Source organism: Lepeophtheirus salmonis, chromosome 5 (genome assembly GCF_016086655.4).
Source record: "Lepeophtheirus salmonis chromosome 5, UVic_Lsal_1.4, whole genome shotgun sequence".
Taxonomy (NCBI): Eukaryota; Metazoa; Arthropoda; class Copepoda; order Siphonostomatoida; family Caligidae; genus Lepeophtheirus; species Lepeophtheirus salmonis.
In genome coordinates this window covers 66,738,885-66,763,757 of record NC_052135.2, presented here as the reverse complement: position 1 = coordinate 66,763,757, position 24,873 = coordinate 66,738,885, and the positions used below count along the sequence as shown (strand labels likewise).

Here is a 24,873-nt window from a genome sequence, read left to right as displayed (position 1 = left end):
CTTTATCAATATGTGTAAATATGGTTATACATTAAGGAAAGGCTTAATATGAATTTGATTCACCTGCTTAAGTCTGATAAATTTTTTTCCCGTTCTTAGAGATTATTATTAGCTTATTTTTATGGAATATTATAATATTTAAGGGGAAAAATAGGAATAATAACAGATGTTTTTAATGAATAAATTAAAGTTTTCATTAAAAAAATCCGTTCATCAAGTCAAAATATAATTTGGTTAAATTGAATTCATTTAGATATAAATGAATTTAAAGGCTTTATATTTATGTTACATAGAAACTGAAAAAATTCTAGAGCAATTTTATGTTTAACTCATATATGAAAAACTTCATTATGTATATATGATGGAATTATATCAACATTTACAATATGAATGACAATATTAAAAATTTCTCTAGAAAATCCGTGTTTAACAAATTTGAAATGAACTTCATCAGGATTTTCCCTCGCCGACATTATTCTTTTAGGAAGAAATTGGATTCATGCCCAAAAGACACATCTACAGAATAACGTTGAATACAGCAGGAATAATTAAAAATACCATTGATCGATATGCTTATAAAGGAATAATAACAATAGATTTTCGTAAAGCCTCTGATACTAGAGGCCATCGATTAATTCTAAAAAAATCTAGGCGAGTTTTGGAGATGACAGTTTTAACATTTTAATAGGTTGCATTTCAAATAGAGTCTCTTTTCTTTTATATGGATGGAGTTTTTTCCATAGCAATATAATGCTCGTCAAGGTGACCTTTTATCTTCGTATCTTTTTAATTTGGTACTTCTACCATTGATAGACAAAATTAATAATGCTTGAAATAGAATTTGGTGGGGAAAAAAATCAAATCAATCCCACGTTAACGACAACTATATCTTTATAGAAGATGAATCAGAAGATGAAACAGAGGAATTACTTCCAACTTTATCTGCAGCTCAAAAAGAAATCTGGCCTGTAAATCAGCGAAGAGAAGTAAAATATTAAATACTTGATTTGTTTTTTAATCACTGGCAGGCTATGCAGTCGTGGTCTGCATAAAAAAGCTATGAATAAAATTCACAAAATCAATAACAGACACGACATATTTAGAAAAAAAGATAAGCAAAATTGAGAAACTTTGCAGGATGAATCATAGCTTCAAACATGAATTTTACCAAAAAGTAATATCGGTGGAATTTCTATGTGTGCCCATAGTTAATTTATTACCTGATGGGTGACTGGAAGGGAATTTCAAGTATCGGGAATTTTTTTTCAGTTAAATAGAAGAATTTTGTTTCTTAAAGAAAATATTAAATGTTTTGAAGTTCCAATGAGTATGGACGCCTTGGTTTGAACTTCCTGGAGAAATTTATAACCAAAATTTTCGAAAAAAATGTTTGTCAGAATTACAAAAGAAGAAATTCCATGCATGAAACAAGAAACAAGCAAGATTTTATGATGTTTTTATTCGATTTGGAAAATTTACTGTTTCATATGAAGGAAATGGACATTAGATATTTTAAAAATACTTATATATGGGTGGAAAAACATAGGATGAAAATATCCCATTTTCGTAAGGGTGGAAGCAGTGATTGCAGGTACAAGAGAAAAAAAGAGTGATAGAGCCGCAGAATGGGCGGTTGTAGAAAAAAAGGCAATTTTGAACAATATCCTGAGTGATAATCACCTACTGGCGAGACTAAAAGATGAGGGTCCTAATAAATACATTCTTAGCAAGTAGCTAAATTGCTAAATTACTTAACAAGCTAACGATTACTATTAACAGACAAACACAAACATCTTTTAACCTAAATCTACCTCCAGCAATACGAAGAACGGCACTTCAAATCAACTTTCGAAGAAGCTGTTTCAAATTTAGAACTGAGTGGTGTCCTTTTTTAAAAAATGCATTCTGCTGGCTTGGCAGAGAAGGAGGGAGAAGAAAATATTTTAAATATTTTTATAGGATAAAAATGTTCAGGATGGAGAGCGTAAAAAGATACAAACTAATTTGAACACAATGTCTTTGAGGTGAAATTATTTTTTTACGGAAGATCGTTGGAAGAAAAGTTATGCTTCTTTAAATTTGGAAAACTGGATACACAGTTACATATTTTTACGGATTGTGTGAAACAAGAGATTTTAAAAGCTTGGACAAACATTTTAGGGAGTTTAAATTTGCAAGAAAAGTCGTAACTCTTTTCTTTTCGGACCCACTGAAGGAAGGAGAAGGTAGCATCGGAAGAAATCTTCTGAGCCAAATTATTTTTTTTCATTATCGTTTGTAAAATAGATGGAAGAATAAAGTTCTTATATATATTGAAGAGCCGTCTTATGTTTTACCTTTTGCCGATAACCTGTCGCCGTAGCTCATGGACAACGGGCTCGGGAGAAGTTGTTCTCTGGTATTTATTGTCTCTACATTCGCGTCCAGGTGATTCGTAGAGAAAAAAATATACGTTATGTATATGGATTTCACCAAAAGATTCCTAGGTTAGATGGAGTAAATGTACTACTATAATGTTTATGTATACTTAATCAGTGCAACTCCATCTAACCAATCAAAAATAATAAAAGAATAAAATAAACTGATTTAATGAATAACTTTGCCTTCTAATGGGCACAACAATATTACAGAGATTTTTAATTTGCCGGTAATAACTATCATAAAAAGGTAAAAACATGAAGATTATCCCGATGAGAAAGTGCAAATGGCTTTATGGATGTTATTATTTTACTTACTTTTGTTGATTTTCTTGATTATGTTTCAAGATACAATAAAATGAAATATATATTTAAAAAAACAACAATAGCATTTATATGGAACCAATCTAGACAGATTTTTATATGACCCATTTAGTCAGTAGGTCTTTAAAAGAAAAAGAAAAGTTCTCTCCAATAATACTTTATTGCATATTCTAATATTAGATGTATTAGTTCTAAAAAAAAAAAAAAAAATTTAATTGTACTTTTACCACAAAATAGTCAATATAAGTCACAATAGAGTGTTTTATATTATAGAACAAAAAAAAATTCTTAGAATTATGTCATTTAAAAAAGTTTAGGCGATCTACATCCTCAAAATATTGATCAATGTTGCTCAAACTTTTTTTTTCTTACTCTTTTAACCAAAAAATTAAATTTTGGACTATGTGTTCTAATATAGCAAAAATAAATATTTAAGAATAAATGTATTATACGTGAATGTAGGTGAATACAATGAATGAAATATATTCAACAAACTATAAATTATAACAATTTTTAATTACATTCTGAGCTTATTTGCGAATATAACGTATCTATTATAAGTATTGTTTATTTATTTAAACTAATGTTTCCATTACTTTGCAGATTTTATTAGTCCTATCATTCAACTTACATCAAAAAATAAACTAATAAATATTTATTTACTTGACAATAAACTCCTTTGAAACGAGTTATTTGTTTTAAATATCGAGTGAATTATAACTATAGAGACATAAAAAAAATATAGTTCAATTCGTTCCTGAAGTTAAATCAATTCATTCCCAAATAAATAAATATTAAAAAAATTAGCACGTTGTGGCTTTTGTGTTCCGTCGTCAACTCTTCACTCACTCGTTTTTTATTGCAAACCTGTATATTGTTGCATTTGTATTTTAAAGTAATTTTGTTTCCATTTTTTCGCATAGCCGATGCTACAGAGTGACAATTTCAATCTACTATAGCTTTACCCTGCTAAACATTCAATAAAACAACTTTGTTTTCCCTTTGTTTATCATTTAAAGTCTATGATGATAACATTATAAACTTTTAATTCTACTCCTATTTGGTGATACAACTATATGTTTTATGTTTCTAAAGTAGAGTTACTAATATTCTACCCAACATCAAATACTTGTTTATTTCAAAATGAGAAATTCTTCATCTATGTATTAAATAAATGATGTGAGAGATAAAATATTTTAAATAATATCATGGTTAAGTTTCATGGGGCTCTAAGAAAAATTAATTGAGACTAGAGGAATGAATTTTAATGGATACAAAATATTAGTAATACGATATTGTCTCTTATTGTTTAAATTTGATTCCTCTGGGTTTTCCTAATGTATAATTATTTTTTCTAAGAACCTTTAAAAGCTAAAGTAAGTTGTACCTTTTACTTGTAATAAAAAAAATGTAGCTCAAACACAGGCAGACCCAATTTGAAATTGGTATATTTCATCAAGAGTAGATTTAAAATATTGTCAATACCAGTTATTATCCAACACTTTTAATTTAAAATTTCCAATCACATTCTTGAATATATATGCTCTTATTTACGTAATGAGACAATAATATAATTTATATTTTTAAATCGTTACCCTTTAAATTCAATATTAGTTCAAATATGTTAATAACTTGGGCTATGTCAAGGAGATAATTTATGATATAAAGTACTATATAGGTCATAAAATAATTGTTAAATAAAAATTCATTAAGTCTAGGGTACAATAATAAGAGAAAGCCAATATAACGCTGCGTTTTTCAAATTTATTTTTTTCCTTTAATATAATAAATTTATATTTTTACCAGAATCTATTTAGTTAATTTGTAGCTTTCAAAGGCTTTTCATTATTTTTTTATATCTATGCATCAATATTATCTGTTATATAGTATTTTTATATATTTTATCTAAAAAAAGTTGTAATGTTTCAGAAATGATTTATAATGAAATTGTATGTTAAAGAATAATAAGGGCACTAACCTGTAAAAAACGAAATAATTTACTGTAGGTAAAGGGTACCCCAATACAATGATTTTGATCAAGTTAAAATACAAGCTTCCCTTGAAACATCTTGTTGTTCTTCTTAAATGAAAAAATTTATACCAAGCCAATGCCTCACTCGAGGAACAACATATGTTGGAAATTATATGTTAGGAAAAAGTACTTATAACACCCCCTAAGATCATGAAGTCCAAGTACCCACATCAACTTATTGTTCTTGGCGTTGTTACACCCGAAGGTCAATTTATGCCACCCTTCATTTTGAAGTAGGGTATGAATGTCAACCCCAAGTTCTACATCAGTATTTCTGGTCTCCTAAATTGACGTATTTAACCCCTTTGGACTATCTTCACTGGAGTAATATTGAACGGGGTTCCGATGAAAGTCCCCACAGTACCGCAAGGTCCTTAATATTTCTAATAAATAGGTCATTACGGACTTCTATCCATTTGTATGGTCAAGAAGGCCTTGAGACGTTTGCACAGATAAGTGAAAGAGTGTGGTCCGAGATAACAGCGATTTTATTGATTGAATGGCAGATTTAAGATGTAATAGTTTTTCGGAAATTTTAATCAAATAGATTAAAAATTAAAGTCACAGCAACGTTGTATATGTTTTCTTCACTTGTGAACTTTTGAATTAAACAAGTTTTATAGCAGTGTTTGAGTTTTTTAAACTCATATTTACTCTTTGACATCTTTTTAGGCCTTTCTCAAAAATATGGGTTTTATCACGAGGTGTCTATCATAGGAAAGCATAATCCACAATAAAGATGATTACATTTATTTGGATTAACCGATTCAAATCCGAAGGAAGAAGAAAAAACACGCTTAAACAGAATTTTTCTTTTTTCCAGTTGGTAGCTTATGAATTATGAGAGAAACAACATCAAATTAGCTTTTTTATTTATTATGACAAATAAAAACATAAGTTTACCTTTATTCTTTGTAAATATGTGAACTTCTAAAACTCTACTTATTCTATAATAAGCGTTAAGTTTCGTAAATAAGTGTATGGACCTTTTAATGGGTCCATTAAACCCATTGATACTGTATGCTATGTTTTTATTATATATGTAGAATATTTTATTAGAAATTTAAAAGAATTATTATTTTTTACAGCCGTGAGGTTCAAATAAATTCACAAAATTGTGATTGGCTGTAGATCAATAGGAGAAGTAAAACAAATAATCAAATTCAAAAATTAGTTAAATGAAACCAAATATTACACCAGGCAAGAATTTATCGAACTAAGATTATTTTTAAATTCAATAACAACCTAACTAGATATGAGGCATTCAGCCAACATTTTTTTATGCCACATCATATAACACTATTTATGTAATGTGACGCCAAGGTAAATAATCTTTACTTTTCTGTTCTATATTATATTTAATTATGTGATGGATGCAGAGAAATTAATTAACAAATTCTGGATTTAGATTGGAAATGTGTACTTATACGTAGTATTAATTTAATTAAACTATCGTCTTTTATGGGTATAAGCTATTTATAGACAAAAAAAATATTATATTTATTTACGATTTAAAATTAGTGTTTTGACAACGTTTTGTTAGTGATGCAATAGTATGTTTATATTATTACATACTATTAAAAAAACTAGGTGAATGGTGGAAAGAAATTCCACCATTCTGTTATCATATATATGTCCTCTGTTCTATAATTTGACAAATAACATTAATGCATGATGGAGCAACCATGTAATAATTTATTTTATTTCCTCCTTATATAAATGAAAGTAAATTTTATAAAAATTAACATTATATTATATTTTATTAGAGAACTTATTTTTCAACTTTTTTAAATTTTGATTAGTACTAGTGTGGCAAAATTATATTGTCCTACAAGGTCATCTTTGAGTTGCACATCTTGATCAAATTATGAAAAAAGCACTTTTAGAGTCAAATATGATCCTAAGAAAAGATTTTGTAGTAATTTTGAAATATATTGTTTTGAAAATTAATTTTCTTAGCTATAAAATGTATAACAACCATTTTTTACTGCAAAAACAGAAACAAAAGTTCAAAAATTTGGATTATCCGCGTACAGGGTACATCATTTTTATACATTTACGGAAAGGAAAGTTCAATATTTCTTTATTTTATTCTCACTTTTTGCTCCATAGGTTAGCTTTCGAAAAACCCTTTATTAATAGTCTTTGTAGGTAAGAGTAAGGTATATCATAATTAACAAATCTAAATAATTATTAGTGCGTTATTTTAATATTTATTCACATAATAAAGAACTCTTCTCTCCTTTCCAACTTTGAAATACAAGTGCGACCTGAAAATGACATTGTAAATTAATGAAATTATGCATAGGTCATTTTTCTACAAATTGAAAACTTTTCAGCAAGAACCAGAATCGAAATTCGAAAAATAAACCCCCTTATACTTTATACTTGTCACATTTTATCTATTATACTTATTTGAATAATCCATTTTGCTTCCGTTTTATCTCATTAATGCTTGAGTAAGTACATTCATTGTTCTATATTAAACTTACTTAAATAAAAATAAAAAGATATATCTTTCTACATACAAAATATGGTACGTATGAACATAGATTTTTGAAATTAATCAAAGAGGTGGAAAATATTTTTTTTTTCTCATAGGTTTTGAGAGATAAAAAATACATTAAGTTACATACCTACATGTTGAACAAGTACAAGTATTTATAAGGCTTTAAAACATAGACATTTTAGATATGTAAAAATAAAACACGACAAATAGACATAAAACACTATGACTAAAGTTAAAGAAGGTTTTGTAAGAGAGTTGCTTAGCTATCATGACGTTTCATTGGATTAACTGAGAGCAGCTATGTGATAAAGAAAATAAAAACATGCCTCACTCTGCATCTAAAAAGGAAATATATAGGAATTACATACTTTGATGTCCATCCTCAATTCTACTATGAGTGATTCGAACAAGAACTTACACTTATAACCAGTGATGCATAAAACATGTTCTGCGGGCCAGTGCAGATAAAATAAACAAAAAAGTAATGTAATAATCTTGACAATGAAAAATGTATCAGAAGAGAGAAGCTTAGCTGTCCTCACGATTTATGGACCTGCTTCAAACAGCAGTGGGCTAAAAGTAATAAAAAAAAATCTACCCCTTATATAGTAATAATATATAGGCTGGAAATACTCAGAAGTCGATCTTCAAGTCTGTTCCGAGTACAGCAAGAACTTACACTATGACTCCGGAGCAAACCCACATCGTTTCATAAGAACCAACACTAGTTATTAATTATACTTAGATATTCATTTCCCAAGAATGAAATGATAATTTTCAGATTGCCTACTAGAAAGAGCCATTCCTACTTTCTTAGACATACCTTATCTACCTCTGCTTATAACTCCACAACAAATTCTCAGTGTTACTCTCCGTCTTTCATGATTGCACACACTTGGAGTAATACTTTATGCTTAAATGATGTTCTCATCTCCAGAATTAAAGAATACTGATAATACATTTAGAAAAATTTAAAAAAATCTACTAAAATTTCTAATAAGAGAGCAACAATATAAATAGAATTTACATGAACGCATTTATATAGCTATTAGATATGATATAATGCTAATAAACTTATGATAAATAGCTTTTTGTATTTTCCTGTTGCCAACTGTTGATTGTTATCGAGATATTATTCATTATTTATTATATACATTGAATTTATAGTTTTATTAATTTACAAATCAATTAACCCAAACCTAACTTTAACCTAAATTAAAATATTTGAAATTTCTTTAACAGTATTCTGTTCTGAAAAATAAGTAAAAACATAATTGATAAATATTTAAGATTGTTTTAAAAATAAATATATAATTTTAAAAAAATCCATACATTTCAATCCCCAAATATTATCTAAATTAAAAATTTATTCAAGATATTTTTTCCTATAGATGCATTTACCTAGAAGAATTTTGTCATTGAACGATTAAACATTGTTCTTCAAATTAAAAAGATATCTTATATAATAAAAAAAAAGTTATAATTATATTATTTTTGTTTTGCAGATATCCCTATTTTATGGAAAATTGGAATTGTGATTGCAAGTTTGATTGCTCTTGCCATCTTTGGACTCCTTTCAATGATTTTATGTAAGTCTTACATTTTGTATTTTATATTTGTAGTATTGAATTATCTGGTCCATTCTAATCGTAAAGACAGGTCCTTAGGACTTTTAGTACTGGAACAAGTGTTGAATCGGTCTAAAAAAAAAATTAAAAAAGACTGAAGTCCTATTAGCCCACTGCAAATTAATTTTGTCTGTCAAAAGGTGGGTCCTCATGGGTCTTTCATAGAACTACATCATTTCATTCCCATAAGTTATATTTCAATCAATGAGAAGATACCAGAAGTAAAAAAAAAAAAAGCTAGAATTGTTGGGCTATATAGAAAATATATAAGTGGTCCCAAAATTACTTAGAGTATATAAAACTCTATAAGTTATTATGACTGATATACTGAACTAAAATGGATTTAGAAGGGATAGGACGGGAATACAGTCTTCTTTCCTAAATAAGAACAGACACAAGACACAATGTATTTGAACAAAAAATTTGTGACTTATGTTGGGAGTGCCTTGGAGAAGTATAAAATAATATTATATATATCTATGAGTGTATATATTAGATTAATTCATTTTATTAATTAATTGCAAATAGGAAAAATGAACCAGAAAGCTCCTTCTAAATTATAAAGATAAACATTTGATATTTATAAATTCATCTAATCTAATTTTTCTATCTACAACACTTACATAATAAACATCATATTAATTGTTAATGTTAATATATCATTTAATAACCACATAACATACTCGTACATGGGGAAGTTTCATATTTATATAAATATTACAAGTTCTGGAATGATTCAAACCTTTAATTCTCTAAATACATGTGTATTTGAATGGTAATAGACTTTTTACTCTTCTCAATTTTTTTATTTATCTAGACTTAAAAAAATGAAATAAATATTCAACTGAAAAAATTACTTTATTTATTATCATTTTATATGCTTAGGTCAAAATCACTTTTAGAAGTTCCAATTCAACCCCTTTTGTAGGTTCTTTTTTTGCTTTAGTAAATAAGTAATTTAAATTATATTTTATTTGTTGAATACTGAACTGTTCACAAATAACAAAAAAATACATTTCTTCCTTTCAAAAAATAGATTTTGTAATGGCATTATTTCATTGCTGATCGAAAAAGGTTGCTACAAGATATACATTTTCAAAAAAATATTTTGAAATTTTCTTTATATGAACAATTAAATTTAAATCCAACGTTTTTTAATCTGTAAAATAATGTACCTGGTGCAGAGCTAGTACCAGCAGTCTGGTTACCTGTCCACAGGGAAACGTGTATAAAACAATACGGTATTTATATTATTCTGATTCAAAAAGTTGCACACGAATAAAAATATTGTTTAAATCTGGATCGGTTAAAAATTCTTCATATTGGGATGGGAATATTATTAATAGAGAAGGGAAAATAAGGGCAGTAAGTGTGTAAAAATTAACTTCTCTTTTAAATTTTTACAATTTACTTATACAAATTACAATTAATACAATTTAATTTACACATAACGTTGTCTGAGTCCCAAAGTAAACAAAACCCTGGCTTCATGTGAATGAAGATAAATATTTAAAGAATTCCTTGGAATCCGTTTCTGTGTGAAGAGAATAAATATTAATTTAACATACCCTCAGTTAAGCAGCATTATGTTAGAAGGGCACATCATCCTTCTGGAAAGTCCTCTCGAGTGTCAACTTTGACATAGATGAATTATAAATTATCTAATAAATATGTGGAAACAAAAGTTTCTAATCATAATAGAAGACTTTACTAATAGAGTTTCATTTTGTGCTTTTAAAATCCTTAGAAGAATAAGTAAAAACTTAATTTATTTGCATTTAAAAAGTACACACAAAAGAAAATTAATTTCCTTCAAGCCTAACAAATGATATTGCGTATTTACATTAATAAGTTTTATTTCCATATTTTTTTTAAAAGTTATACCTCTATATTTTTAAATATGTATTTAAGAGGCTTATTTTTTAAAATAAGACTAAAATGATTTTTACACTTATGGTACTATAAATTTACATATTTTGAATGATTCTGTAGGGATGCCCAAGGAGGTGTGATACCCCCATGGAGTATAAGATAAGGAAAAAATATTATGATAATTTAAATTCAGTTCATTTTTGTAGTACAATAAAAACTTAAGACCCTTATCAAAATAGAATATATCTTTCTCTATTAATATTATATTTTAGAAATAAATAAAAAATATAACCATCAAACCAAGCCAAAATTTCAATAAATATTGTGTAGAAAAAGGGACCCAACAAGGTAAAATAATTAATAGAAAAAAACATCGACATCTAAAAAAAAGATCATTTGATTAAAAATGAACCATTTCCTTTCAAAAAGCTTATTATTATTATGAAAAGTTTTTTTGTTTTTTTTGCAATAAAAAACTTGAAATTACAAATAACATACTTTATTATAGATTTTTATTGAGAGATATATACTATATACACACAATTATATACGTATATTAATACAGAGAAGTATAAGCCCCAATGTACCAATAGCTGAATTCATCGCAATATTCTCTGGATTTGAATGTGACAAATTCAATGCCGTCATTAGGAAAGCTCATAATATGATAAATACACAAATCTCTTGAAGAACAATGTGAAAATCATCAAAATCCTCGTGCGTGTACATTTTTAAGAAAAGATGTGAATAAATGCAAGGTATTAGTGCTTTCATTAAATATTCCATCTTCAGGTTTTTAACATTATAGTTTTACAACTGATCAATCGGACATAGGAATTGTCTCTAAAATCAATTTACAGAATATATATCTCCTTCTCAAAATTGACCAAGTATCGAACCTATACAAATTAAGCTTAAGAAAACAATTTGTCTTCAGTGCATTGTCGACAAAGCTAGGACTTTAGGCTAAGAAACTATGTTTGTTAATAAGTCTTTATATATTTATGTGTAGAGTATAAAATATTAAAAAGTTATGTGTCAAAACGCCTATTAAATTGAAGGCTAAAACAAGGAAATTTTATAGAATGTAACCATATGAGATCATCCTTTTGAAAGCTTAACTTACTAAAAAGACGTAAACAATTAATTATTATTATAATAAAAGCCTTTAGTCCTCTTTGTATTAAAATTATGTCATGTTTAAAAAGATCTTTGGACGAAGTTTGCACGTTAATTTTAATAAATTGATAGACACGTCCATTTTAGAGCAAAAAGTAAATTTGCATGACATTTTTTAGTTAAAATCTTTTTCAATTTATAACAAATGGATAATACAAAAAAAAAATCAGTATTTTGATGATTATATTTGCATTTACAAAATACAAAATTACTCACATTTCATGTTGGAACAACAAAATATTTAGAGTAGTAAAATTCACAAGTATTTAAGCATGCAAAGATAGAATTGTATCGTTAAAAAACTGTACTTTACTTTTTAAATGAAAATCTACTTTAAAATTAATAATAGTATGCAAATATGGAATCGATTTAGATTTATTATGCATTAACATTTATTATTTTTACAATAAATTTTGTTAATTTTTTTATAAGTAACAAAAAAAAAAAAAAATATGATAAGGAAGGTGTAATAGTTTCTATTTTTTTTTTTTTTTTTAAGATCTTATTGTTCATATTTGCGTTCAATTGCTCAGCTATTAAGTATTTTATGATAGAGTAATCCATAACAATTGGAAATTATAGCAATTAATTATATATAGATATTAATGATTTGCAAAAAAAAGGAAACATATACAAATATTTATGGATAATAAATATCATTATCTAGCAAAAAAAGTATGATTCATGATGATGTCATTATTATATGTATTACGAACGTAAAACGAAAAGAGACTTTGTTTGTTAATATTCTAATTTTAATTAGAACCACCATTTGTATAACTGATCCATACATACTAATTCTTATCAAATTAACAATAATTTAAAAAACTCATTTTAAAAGAAAAAAAATGTTTTTGTTCACATTATGAGGCAAAAGTTATTTCAAATTTAATTTAATTAAAAAATTATTGTTTATTTATGATCGCTAGAAGAAAAAAATTGCCTTTAGATTGAAATGACATGCCTTTGATAGATTTGACCCCGAGAAATATAAAATTAACCTTAGTAGCCCAAATTTTTTATTTATATAGTCCACCAAGTGAAACAACCATCAGAACTTAATGAAAAAAAAAATATTTCAAGCAATATTGGTATCTTAAACAACTTTCAAAATTTATTTTTAGTAAAATGTTGTATGTTTTCACTTTACGATCAACTATAATTTTTACCAAAGTGATAAAAAATGATCAATTTATTAGATTTTCAAAGGAAGAGTAATTTTTTTTTCATTTTTTGTATTTACAAGGCATTTTGTCCGACTCAAAAAAACAATTTTTTTCATCAGAGGACATAAACCCAAAAACTATTTTTCATAATTATTTTTTTTATTAATATCAAAAAAGCAAAAATAAATCTAAAAAATGTAGGTTTTAAAAGAAAAATTGTTAAAAACACTTTGTAAGTCACAAAACCACATAATTCGGGCTGCAAATGTCTTCATATTTCTAGAAGTAAAAGTTTCTGAAATTCACAATTTTAATCAAACTGCATAATAAAGTTTAAGTCGGATTGACTAGTGTTATTTGCATCAACTACTAATTATTTTAATATGATAATGGTATTGAATCGAATAAATTTAAAAAAAATTAATATTTAAAGTACATCCAATATCCTCATAATTTGAGTATCTATAAAAAAAATTGAAGCATTGGGTTAAAATTATTTTAAATCCAAGAAATAAATTGAATTAAAAACATTTTATATGTATTGTGTTTTATTTGCAATTTATTTCATTTGCAGTGAACCATTAAAAAAAGGTTCATGTTCATTTCTAAAATTAACTTTTTTTTCAAAGTCATGAAAGTAATTAAAATATATATGTTTTTTTTAAATGGTTTACTGTTAATTCATTAAATAAAGTAATAGTTTTTATTATTTTTGAAAAAAATTATTTATAACCTAAAATATCGTTATTTGTTAATATTTGATAAGTGAATTTGACTACCTAAATCCTATTTTTCGACTAAAGATAAATTCATTCTATTTTTCTTTTAACATTAATAAAGCCATGTAAAAATTGAAAAAATTAAGATTTTGTTTGTTAAAACTATCAATTTAAATAAATATTATTACGAGAATGAGTTACAAAAAAAAAATAGCAAATAAACTTTTGTCGCTAATATCTGGATGTTAGGGGTGTAAAACACCATCATTATATTTATCATCTTATTTCAGTTTAGTTTTCGTTGTACAGGGTTCCACGATAAATTGGAACTATCTTAAAATTCAACCTGCTTGATAAAAAGGGCATTTGGAGTGTATTTGACAATATGAAAAAGTTATACATGATATTAAACAATAAATTTATTCAACATGTCCTCCCTCAGCAGCCACCATTTTCTCCATTCTGCCCCCTAAAAGATTTGCATGCCCTGATGACTTCCACGGAATCGACAGCATTCCCCTCCCTCGTAAGGGAGCCCTTCAGGGCCGCGATGCTCTTGTGGCTGACCTTGCACACCTCCCTCTCCAACTTCCCCTACCAGTACTATTCACACGGATTGAGGTCGGCTGAGTTTGAGGGCCAGGTGTTGCGATCCCAGAAAGTGATGCCGAGGAAGTTGAAGAGTTTAGTGGTCCTCATGGCGATGTGCTCGAATGCTGAGTCTTGTTGGAATATGAACTCACTCCCAGCGGCCGTATCCTTCATCCAGGTGATGACGAACTCCTCCATGACTTCGCAGTACCTTATCGCGTTAACTCTTTCCTTGGGATTGAAGAAGAAAGGAGGCATCACCTCACTGGTGCAGCAGATGACACCCAGTGTCATCACAGAGGCCGGGAACTTTGTGGGAAGACCGCAGGGACCTCTTCTCTCCCCTTGGAAAGCCACCGGTCATTCTGGACGTTGTAATTTCTGTCAACAGTCCAGTTCTTCTCGTCGGTTCTTCCTCCATGGCTCTTCAGGTCATTGAGGAGACGCTTACCATTGGTGAGCCTGGTAGCCTTCATAGATGCCGTGAGGATGTGTTGTTTAGCCATTCGGTATGACCTGTAGCCGAGGTCCTCATTTACAGCCTTGGAGACCAGCTGCTTGCTCACTCCACGGTTCTTGGCCAACCTGGACAAGGAAGTCCCCTGGCGAAGCCTTGATGAACTTCCGAAGGCCTTCAAGGAAGCAGGGAGTGCGGATTTGGTCACTTCTTATATTGTAAGCCTTGTGGCAGATCTTCCCCTCAACCTCCCAGGCATTGAAGGCTCGGTATACCGTGGTCTTGGGGTAGTCAAGAAGCTTGTAGATAGCAGAGGGCTTGTGTCCCGCGCGAGCCTATTCGAGGATGGCGTCTTTCCTTGCTTGTTCCATGATGACTATTGTTTGTTGTCAAAACAATTGTGGGGGAAGTTATAGTGTATTGTTCATGCAACCTTTTATATTTGTATGATTTAACCCCGAATATCCACATTATGGATCTGGATGAAGTTTAAAGTAGTTCCAATTTATCTTGGACACCCTGTAGTACTATTTAAAGATATGTTACAATTAATTTTATTTTACTAAAGGTTTGTTCTTAATGTCAAAATAGAAAAATAATTGAATTAATAAGATATTATATACCTTAGGAATATTACAACTAAATAAAAAGTCTTTCAAATATAAAATTTATTAACCTATTTTTTCACAAAAAAAAAAGGTAATAAATACATATTTTCGAAGTTGAATAAAAAATAACAAACTTTGATGAAACTATTAAACAAATCCTTTGAACTTAGAAATTATCATTGTGTCTAATTTGGAGAAAAGCAGCTTATCTGTCATGATAATTCATTAGATTAGCTAAGAGAATCGATAAGAAGAAGGAAATACACACAAATCTCACTCTGTATTTAGCAATGATATGGAAAGGATTTACTACAATGTTATTCGTCAATTTTTCTCCAAGTACATATAACAAAAACTTAAACGTATAAATCGGCTAAAAATAATCTTTAGTGTTACTAAATTTGCCTTTCACATACTAGTGATTACTTTACAATGTGCGGCATTTAAAAGTGAAGTAATTGATTACCGTGTACAATTTCGCCAAATTTTAGAAAATAAAAGAGGCAGATAATTTAAATTTTTAGTTGTTCATTGGGATGTCATTAGCTATAAAATTTCTCAAATTGGCCTCCTTTGGCCACCAGCATGGCCTCGATCCGGGGGTTTGAAGACCAAGCACTCTTCCTCACAATGTCCACGCTCATGTTCTCTCACTCCTTGTCCACCACAGCCTTCAGGGACTCCAATTTGGGGCAAGAGGTGGCACAAGCCTTTCTCTCAATGACGCCCCACACCATATAGTTCACAGGATTCAAGTCCAGGCTCGAAAGCAGTCAAAAGTCCTTTGACCATAATAGCTTAATGGGTGTCCACAGTAGGCTTGGTTTTTGGATTTAAGAAAAATTATTAAAAAAAAATTTTGAAAAAAAAATTCAAAAATGATATTTCAAATATTATTATTTTTTGAATTTTTTGATTTGTTGTGAATACCGCTGCCGGGACTCCGTGCGAAGCTCATACAATCCTTTTTCAAATTCTTTAAGACGAGCCTCTTCAAGCAGCTGACGATCCTGATAATTTCTACTACCTTGATATGGACGTCGAGCAAGTCCGATATCCTTTTCTTTGAACCTCCATCGTTGCTCTCAATCGTCATACGAATGTTGTTTTAAAAAAATGTTCTAATTGGATAATAGAATTAGCTCAGGTAACTTAAAATAGTGTAAAATATGGAGTACGAGCTCAAAGCCAGTTTAAATCCTAATGCATGATTCATTGCACACAGTATTTTATATGTTCTCTCTGAAAAAAAACGATAATATAAGCATTGAAAATGCTATAATGTTTATTAATTAGTGCAAATCTGTTTAACCAATCAAAGATATATTAAATAAATGGAACGTCATAGCTCAATGGAGAACGAGCTTGGGATAAATTATTCCCTTAAACTCAATCTGGATAGGCTTGCACCCTATTCGTTCCTAGAGAAGGAAATGTTATACATGTATATGGACTTCAAAAACGATTCCTGAGTCAAATGGAGTAAATATAATAATCTGATGTTTACTTATTTTCACTTAAAATTTAAATTCAATTTTTGTGGACATCAGATTTTATAAAATAACTAAATATATATTTGGGATCAACTTGTCTATTATTACTAGAATTAAATATGGTATATATACTAGATATTAACAGTAAAATTTTGTTCACTTTTAATATTTTATCAACCTCATATTAAAAATGCAACTGAATAAAAAATTTTAGAACAAAATACTCTTCTGTAAATAAAATTTTATTCAATAATACAAAAAACTAATTTATTTAGCGTAAAAACAATTCTGAATTTAAAGTTCTTTTTTTAACAAAACAATTACAATATGTTGTTTCTTTAAGCTTTTCATTGAATTTTGTTAAGATTGCATAAATGAAAATCAAATATAACCCCATATTTACAATTATTATGACATTTTGCAAAAATTAAAATTAGGTTATTGATCAGTTATTGATTATTTTTTACTCAAAAGTAGGTTAAAACTTATAAAAGTGTAAAAGTACTCAAAAATATATGATATAAAAAATTACTTGAGCATTAATATGTAACTTGTTTTTAATTAGTTTATGTATTCACTGACCATTTATTGTAAAGAATAAAGATACTCCACGTTTTTTTATAAGAAAAAGTATATGAGACGTTTTTATGTCTCATATACTAGCCGTCATAGAGACGCTTCGAGCCAGGAATTAAAATTTTAATATTTTTGTTAAGAAATATTAGTTTTGTTTAGAAAATAATATAACTTAAACCATTTTGTAAAGTGGAAGAAAAGGGAGGAGCAATATATACGGCTGGGATGCAGAACTTGGCACACAAATTGGCTCTAATAAATAAACTAAGACCTGTCGTTATGTAAAAAAAAGTAAACATAGCAGTATGTTTCCAAAGATTTTATAAATTACATTATATTTTGTTGGAAACCCATCATTGGGTCTTAAAGTTGATATGTTTACTACATAAAAACGACAAAATTCCCATCAATCTTGATGGAAATTCATCAAATTGCTTTAATAATGTCAAAAAAGGCTTAAAAACAGTATTGAATACGATTTGCTGACAATAAAAAAGACTAATAATATAAAGAAACCAAAGTAAGTACTAAAAATCTCTATAAAATGGCTAGAAATGAACAAATTATTTTTTTTCTATCGATTAAGGATGATAAAAATAGCTTAAAGAGATAAAAATATCTCATTCTTTTCATATTAATTGTTAATTGATTGTTTACACTATAAAAAATAGATTACATAATAAATAACCTATTTAAAAAAATATATATAACTAACTATTAGTGGGATACTTTTTTGATAGACAGTAAGGTTTAAGTCTTTTTAATTGTTGGTTCCATTTGTACATTTAATAGATCATTATTTTTCTTGATATCAGTAAAAAAAGAGTTTTTTAGTTACAAAACTATTTTGTTTAGGTCACCAAAATGGCTGATATCACATAAAAACGCTATATTAAATAGGAAGAGGAATTAAAACAAGTGAGTGAGCATTGAAGACTTAGTTGATAAAATAAAAATGATTATACTCCCTTTACTAGACAACCGAGTTGATATTTATATATATATATATATTGCTGGAGTATACCTTCTCTCTAAAGAGCCATTTAAAAAAAACTATTGAAATGACTTGCTTTTATAATATAAATTACATATATAAATATTAAATGTAACTGTGAGCAACATTCATTTTTCTTTAGTTTGATAAAGAAGTCTTATCATGTAATGACACCCATGGTATTATATAGATGCATTCTATAACAATACAGCATTTCAAATTAAGTTATATAAATATATTGTTAAAAGAAATATCTTTATTCGACCATTTTTTTGTTTATATTTTTGTGGATTGTCTTTAAATTACTTCCCAGGAGTTCTGCAATATTTATATTCGGACTCACGTCTATAATATTAAAATGGGAAAACTTTATAAAAATTTTAATATAAATAATAATAATCCTTTTTGTGCGTGATTTTGATTCGAAATACATATATACGAATGGATATGCAGAAATATAATTACACATGTTTAAAAAATATTGCAGATACACATATTTAATGTATATATATTTTTTTTTTTTTGCAAAATTGAACATAATTATTAATGAGTATAATTATGATGTATTTAAATACATAAATAATTGCAATATTTATGAAAAATTTACGTAACAAATAAAAAAGGAAAAGACTTATCCCCCATGGTTTATATAAAATGATTAAAATATGCTAGGAATACCTTTAGGACGACTGAAAAAGTTGAAACTCATTTTATTTTTTGTTCAAGTTACTTTTAAATAATTGGGATTAGAGATACTAAATAATTATATGGTAAAGATTATTTTATCCAATTCCCAATACATTGGGGACCTAAAATATTTCGTTCATTGATTAAAAAAGTATATATTTGATATAATTAGTTTAGTCTAGGTCTTGACAGCAAGACCAATCCGTTGAGGAGTGCAGACTGAGATGAGAAGAAATCCATTTGAGACCAACATCTATTTCGAGAACTACATCATTATTTTATTTTTTTTTAAATAAATTTTCATCTTACTACTAAAATGTTAGTCAATTAGGAGATCAGTCCTTATGATTCGTTCTTTCACCGTAATTTAAATGCCAGTATGTAACGTCTTATGTTACTTGTTCCCCAAAACAAAGTCAGTTGGAATCAAGAAAGGTTTTACTTCTAGAAGAGCTTGAGGCAAAGACCAAATGTTGGACTTTTTATTAAAAATATGCACAATACCTTCTAGTTTTTATGTTTAATATTATAGCATGGTGCCAAGGATATCCCTCTCTCTAAAATAAACAATATAAGTCATGTTCAAATAAGTTTTTTTATAGCAATTGTAAATTTGACAGAGATATTTTGATAAAAACATTATAACATGACATAATTTTGTACATCCCAAAACATATTATTCACTTGATCTTACTAAAAAAATATATGTCAAAGGCCATTCTACATTACTACACAATAATAGATGTTATTTTATTTGACTGTTTTAGAATTTGAATCAAGAAAAACTTCCTGTTTGAGGCGTTTTTTGTATCAATTACCATATTTCTCCCATACATTGACATATTTTATTTTGAGATACAACTCTTATCAATGTCGATAACTTTTTTTATTACATGTTTTTACTTATTAAATTATATGAACCAGTTTTTTCTACATAAAAGGGAATATTTAAATTTAAAGCAATATATATGTTATAACTATGTATCTGGAGACATAGTTATTAATTTTTATGATCGATCTCATTATATAAATTCATATTAAACAAACTTCTTCTTTTTTCCAACATTTCCAGATTCACAATTTCAGCGTAAACATGAAAACATGCTACGTCGCAAAATGCACAGTGGACCCGACTCGCAACTCAATCGGCTCCGTAACATGAATGGAAATGGAGGAGGGATCATGCTGACAGAGTATAATCCAAATTATGAATTTGGAGGTGGTTCATGTAGTATTCAGGATTTGAAGGAAATTCCTCGTGAAAACCTGCGTCTTGTTAAGTATGTCGTAACATAATCCAACAACTAGGTACTGAACTTTTTTTATATTCAAAGAGCTCTGGGTCAAGGAGCATTTGGCGAAGTATATCAGGGATCCTACAAGAATTCCACTGATTCATGTGAAGTAGCTGTTAAAACCTTACCAGAGTTGTCTTCTACTCAAGCAGAGATGGATTTTCTCATGGAAGCTCTGATTATGAGCAAGTTCAATCATCCAAACATTGTGTATTTCATTGGTGTTTGCTTTGATAAGCATCCAAGATATATTGTTTTAGAGCTCCTGGCCGGAGGGGATCTCAAAACATTTTTAAGAGAATCTAGACCAAAGCCTGTGAGTGCATAAATACTTACTTGTGTGTTAATTACTTTAAAATAGTTAATATATTTTTTCCTTATCGACAACCAAATAAACCAAACAAATAACCCCAAAATACTTTTCCACGAGGCGAATACCTTCTATCTTTTACCTTTGCAAAATACTGACAGAGACATAAAAATAAAATATGGCATTAAAATACCAAATACTTTTATCAAAAGTAACGTTTAACAACAAGTCAAAAAACTTTTGAATATGTCATTAAAATATCAACGTTGTCTTTATAACATATTTTTTGCGTATCTTAGTAACTGCAACGTCAACTTTCAACCTTTTTTTCCCTCAGCACATTCAAAAAAATATTTTTTTTCCAGTATTAATAAAGTATCTTAAAGGTAGATAAAGTTAACTTAATAGTTTCTTGTATTTTGGGGCATTACTACAATAGATGGGCTCTAGGGAGTAAAATTTGCAGAAATATCACAATTTTGTATGCAAAAATGCACTGGATACTTCTAGAGTGCCTAAACCGACTAAATAACTATATTATCTTTCGGCAGAGTATAAATATGCAATGATTCATGTAAATTGCATGCACAAATGTTAACCAAGAACAAAACAAAGATTACAATTTATTATGATGACGTCATCTTTTGAGTTATATCCTCTTTTTGTAATTTATTTCACTTTAAATTCGTTGACTATCGCTACTTACTTTTAAAAAACACACACATTTAAGAATCATTTTAATAACATATTCAAGGTTTTTATAATCATATGAAAGTACTTCTTATTTTTATGGTGTTTAAATGACTCAAGTATTCCCAATTCTAGACATACTTATAAACACCGAGATATGTACATTACTATTTACTTTTCTTATAGGATCGAAGTTCTCCATTGGTGATGAAGGATTTATTAACATGTGCAATGGATGTGGCTAAAGGGTGTGAATATTTGGAAGAAAATCATTTTATCCATCGAGACATTGCAGCACGAAATTGTCTTTTGACAACAAAGGGGCCTGCGAGGATCGTTAAAATTGCTGATTTTGGTATGGCAAGAGATATTTATAGAGCAGACTATTATAGAAAAGGAGGTAAAACAATGCTGCCTGTCAAATGGATGCCTCCAGAAGCCTTTTTAGATGGTATTTTTACATCTAAAACAGATATTTGGTGAGTTAAATATACCTATACCTATGTGTGTAACTGTTGAAGATGTTATTACATTATCAATAAACTTAATCAGACTCTGAATGAAGAAACAAGACGCATGTAATTAATTTTCTTTAAAAAAAGTTAAATATATTTTAGTTCAGCTCCATGAAGAAGTTTTTTTTTTTCTATCACTACCTTTTACTTTTGTTTATTGCGATTTATTTATGTCTCAAATATGAAAAAAATAAGGCGGAAAAACGAAGTAAATATAAATAGATATCACAATAAATATTTAATGAAGATAAAAAGCTTTATTTAATATTTAATAAATAATAGACAATGTCATCGTTTGTACTTCTGACCTTATGAAGAATAAACAATCATTTAGAGTAGACATAACACTAATATATTTTTCCTATTCTTAGGTCATTTGGAATACTTTTGTGGGAGGTTATGTCCTTAGGATACATGCCATATCCGGGTCGAGGAAACCAAGAAGTTATGCAACTAGTCACAAATGGGGGAAGGCTGGAACCTCCCAATTACTGCCCTGGTCCTCTGTATGGTCTGATGTGCCAATGTTGGCATCCCATTCCAGAGGAAAGGCCAAATTTCAGAACAATCCTTGAGCGATTAGGATATTGCATGCAGGTAAGAAACGATAAATGATAAATATGTGGATACTTATAAATGTTGGTTTTATTTGCATAATTTTGTAGGATCCTGAAGTAGTCATGGCTCCCCTTCCCATGTTTCATCGACCCTTATCATTTGATAGTCGAGATACGTCAATGAGTTCGGGGCGGCAAGTTGACACCAGCTTAGACTCTGGAGGTGTTGGAGGTGGTTTCTCCTCATTTCCAACTCGAAGTAGTACAGCTTCAACAACTTTGCTCAACAATACTAAACCCTCAAATACAACTACACCTGAGTCCCCTCTTGGGCCTTCCTCTCCTTCTGCAGATTACCTCGTGCCTCTTGTCTCTGGTAAAAAAGTAAATAATAATAATAACCAAATGTCATCTCGTCCACCCTACATCGTCAATGGTGCCGCTTCAGGCATCTCAGATGATGAAGTACGTGAAACGAGCTTTACAATAATGGACTCTTCATCACGAAGTTCCGTCACACCATCTCCTCCTTCAGCACTTGATGTTGGTGCCCTTCGATCTCAGCAAATGTCTACACCCAAATGCAAGTACTCTAATGTACAACCGTCCTCTTCCTCGGGACGATCCTCACATGCAAACACAGAATCCATATCGAACGAAATATCCGTTTAGGATAAAAACAACAATTACAGAAACTAATTCTGATTCTAATAATACCTAGCTCAATAAACATAATTTCAAAAAAATCTTTGCGTTTGTACAGATGCTTGCCAACTGTACATATGCAGATTCATTCAGGGAGTATTCATACAGTCTGTTAATCGTGCCTGAGGCACATCTACTATTGTATTTTCATTAATATATTATATTAATTACGTACTATTCATATTATTAAAAATAATATAATTATTTGTCAAATGCTTGTATGTAAAATGTATTACATATATCACGTCGTTACTTTGATTGTATGGATCCTTTCTCCCAAAAAGAAACAGGAAAAAAACCACAAATCAGTTGGTAGCACGCCAAGTCTTCCCAAATATGAAACTTTTATTCAATGGCGGTTTGGAATCAACGTTAAGAACACTTATTAGGGGAAATGAAACATAAACAACGATAGCTGACACCAAAATACAGTGTACATTTGTGTGTTAGTAAGGTAACGCTGTGATATATATCTGCTACAGATTCTGGCCTAGCCATTATTTTGACAAAATAAATAATTGACGTGATATACCAAAATAAGCTACACACATGTCTCATTACGTATATACATTTAGATAATTATAACTAAAATAAGGAAATTTTACGGGGAGCTATTAATTAATTTACACGTTATATAGCAAAAAAAGAAAAGAAAAAAGTTTCATTCGATTCTACATATTTTTAAAGTGTCAAATTAGAGATCAATGGATTTATCTTTATATTTATGTTAAAAAAAGTTCACAAATGTTTGCGATTTTATATTGTTGCTTATGAATTAATGTGTAAATGACTTAATCAAAACAATAATAGTGATATTTTTATTTTCCTTTACATACAATACTTTGATGTATTTATAAAAAAATATTTATTTATTTTGTTTTTGATCATTTTAATTGTGATTTTAAAACAAATATATATGAAAAATAATTTAATCGATTAATTTAAGTTCTTATAACAATATATGTATATTGAAAAAATTTAATAAAAAGAATAAATGGAATACATTAACTTTGTTTCAGGGATTTTGTTAAATGTTTTTGGGTGTAAAACTATTTTATAACACTTTTATAGAAATATATTTTGTATTAAATGAATGTGTATTTTTTTTTTTTTTGTGTACGTACTTCATTCCAAATTCCATTTGTATAGTAGATGTACTCTGACTCTTTCTCCAAAAAGAAAAAAGGATCACAATCAGTTGGAAGTTAGCTAATTCGTCCCAAACGTTGAAGTATTCAAAATGATTGTATCATTAATTCTGAAAAAATAGTTAGGGTCCTTATTAGTAAGTATTTTCGGTATTGAAAAAAAAAGAAACGGAAAAGCAATATGGTGTACACTGTACATTTAAGTTTGACTGCACGTCATACTTTCTTTTTATATCTCAAAATTGGAGACAGCGACAGCAAAAAGTTGAACTCCAACCCCTTGAATTTCTTTACAATTGAATCTCCAGGATATTTTAGTGCATCGACGAATAATAGAGGGCTGAACGACAAGATTGACGGCAACTCATTCTTAAATTAATTGGGTCACTTTTTCCATCCCC

At 28.7% G+C, this 24,873-nt stretch overlaps 1 protein-coding gene across 5 annotated transcripts in view; it reads left to right on the top strand.

Annotated features, from left to right (window-relative positions):
• Positions 1-23,868, top strand: part of Alk (Anaplastic lymphoma kinase) — a 312,304-nt gene extending 288,436 nt beyond the window's left edge. For all 5 annotated transcript variants that reach the window (XM_071888914.1, XM_071888913.1, XM_040712433.2 and 2 more), the window contains 6 exons: positions 8,788-8,871; positions 20,325-20,532; positions 20,587-20,863; positions 21,734-22,026; positions 22,434-22,659; positions 22,728-23,868. In XM_071888914.1, coding sequence (XP_071745015.1) covers positions 8,788-8,871; positions 20,325-20,532; positions 20,587-20,863; positions 21,734-22,026; positions 22,434-22,659; positions 22,728-23,291 — 1,652 coding nt within the window. In that variant the 3' untranslated portion in view covers positions 23,292-23,868. The remainder of the gene's footprint in view (positions 1-8,787; positions 8,872-20,324; positions 20,533-20,586; positions 20,864-21,733; positions 22,027-22,433; positions 22,660-22,727) is intronic.
• The last annotated feature ends 1,005 nt before the right edge of the window (positions 23,869-24,873 follow it).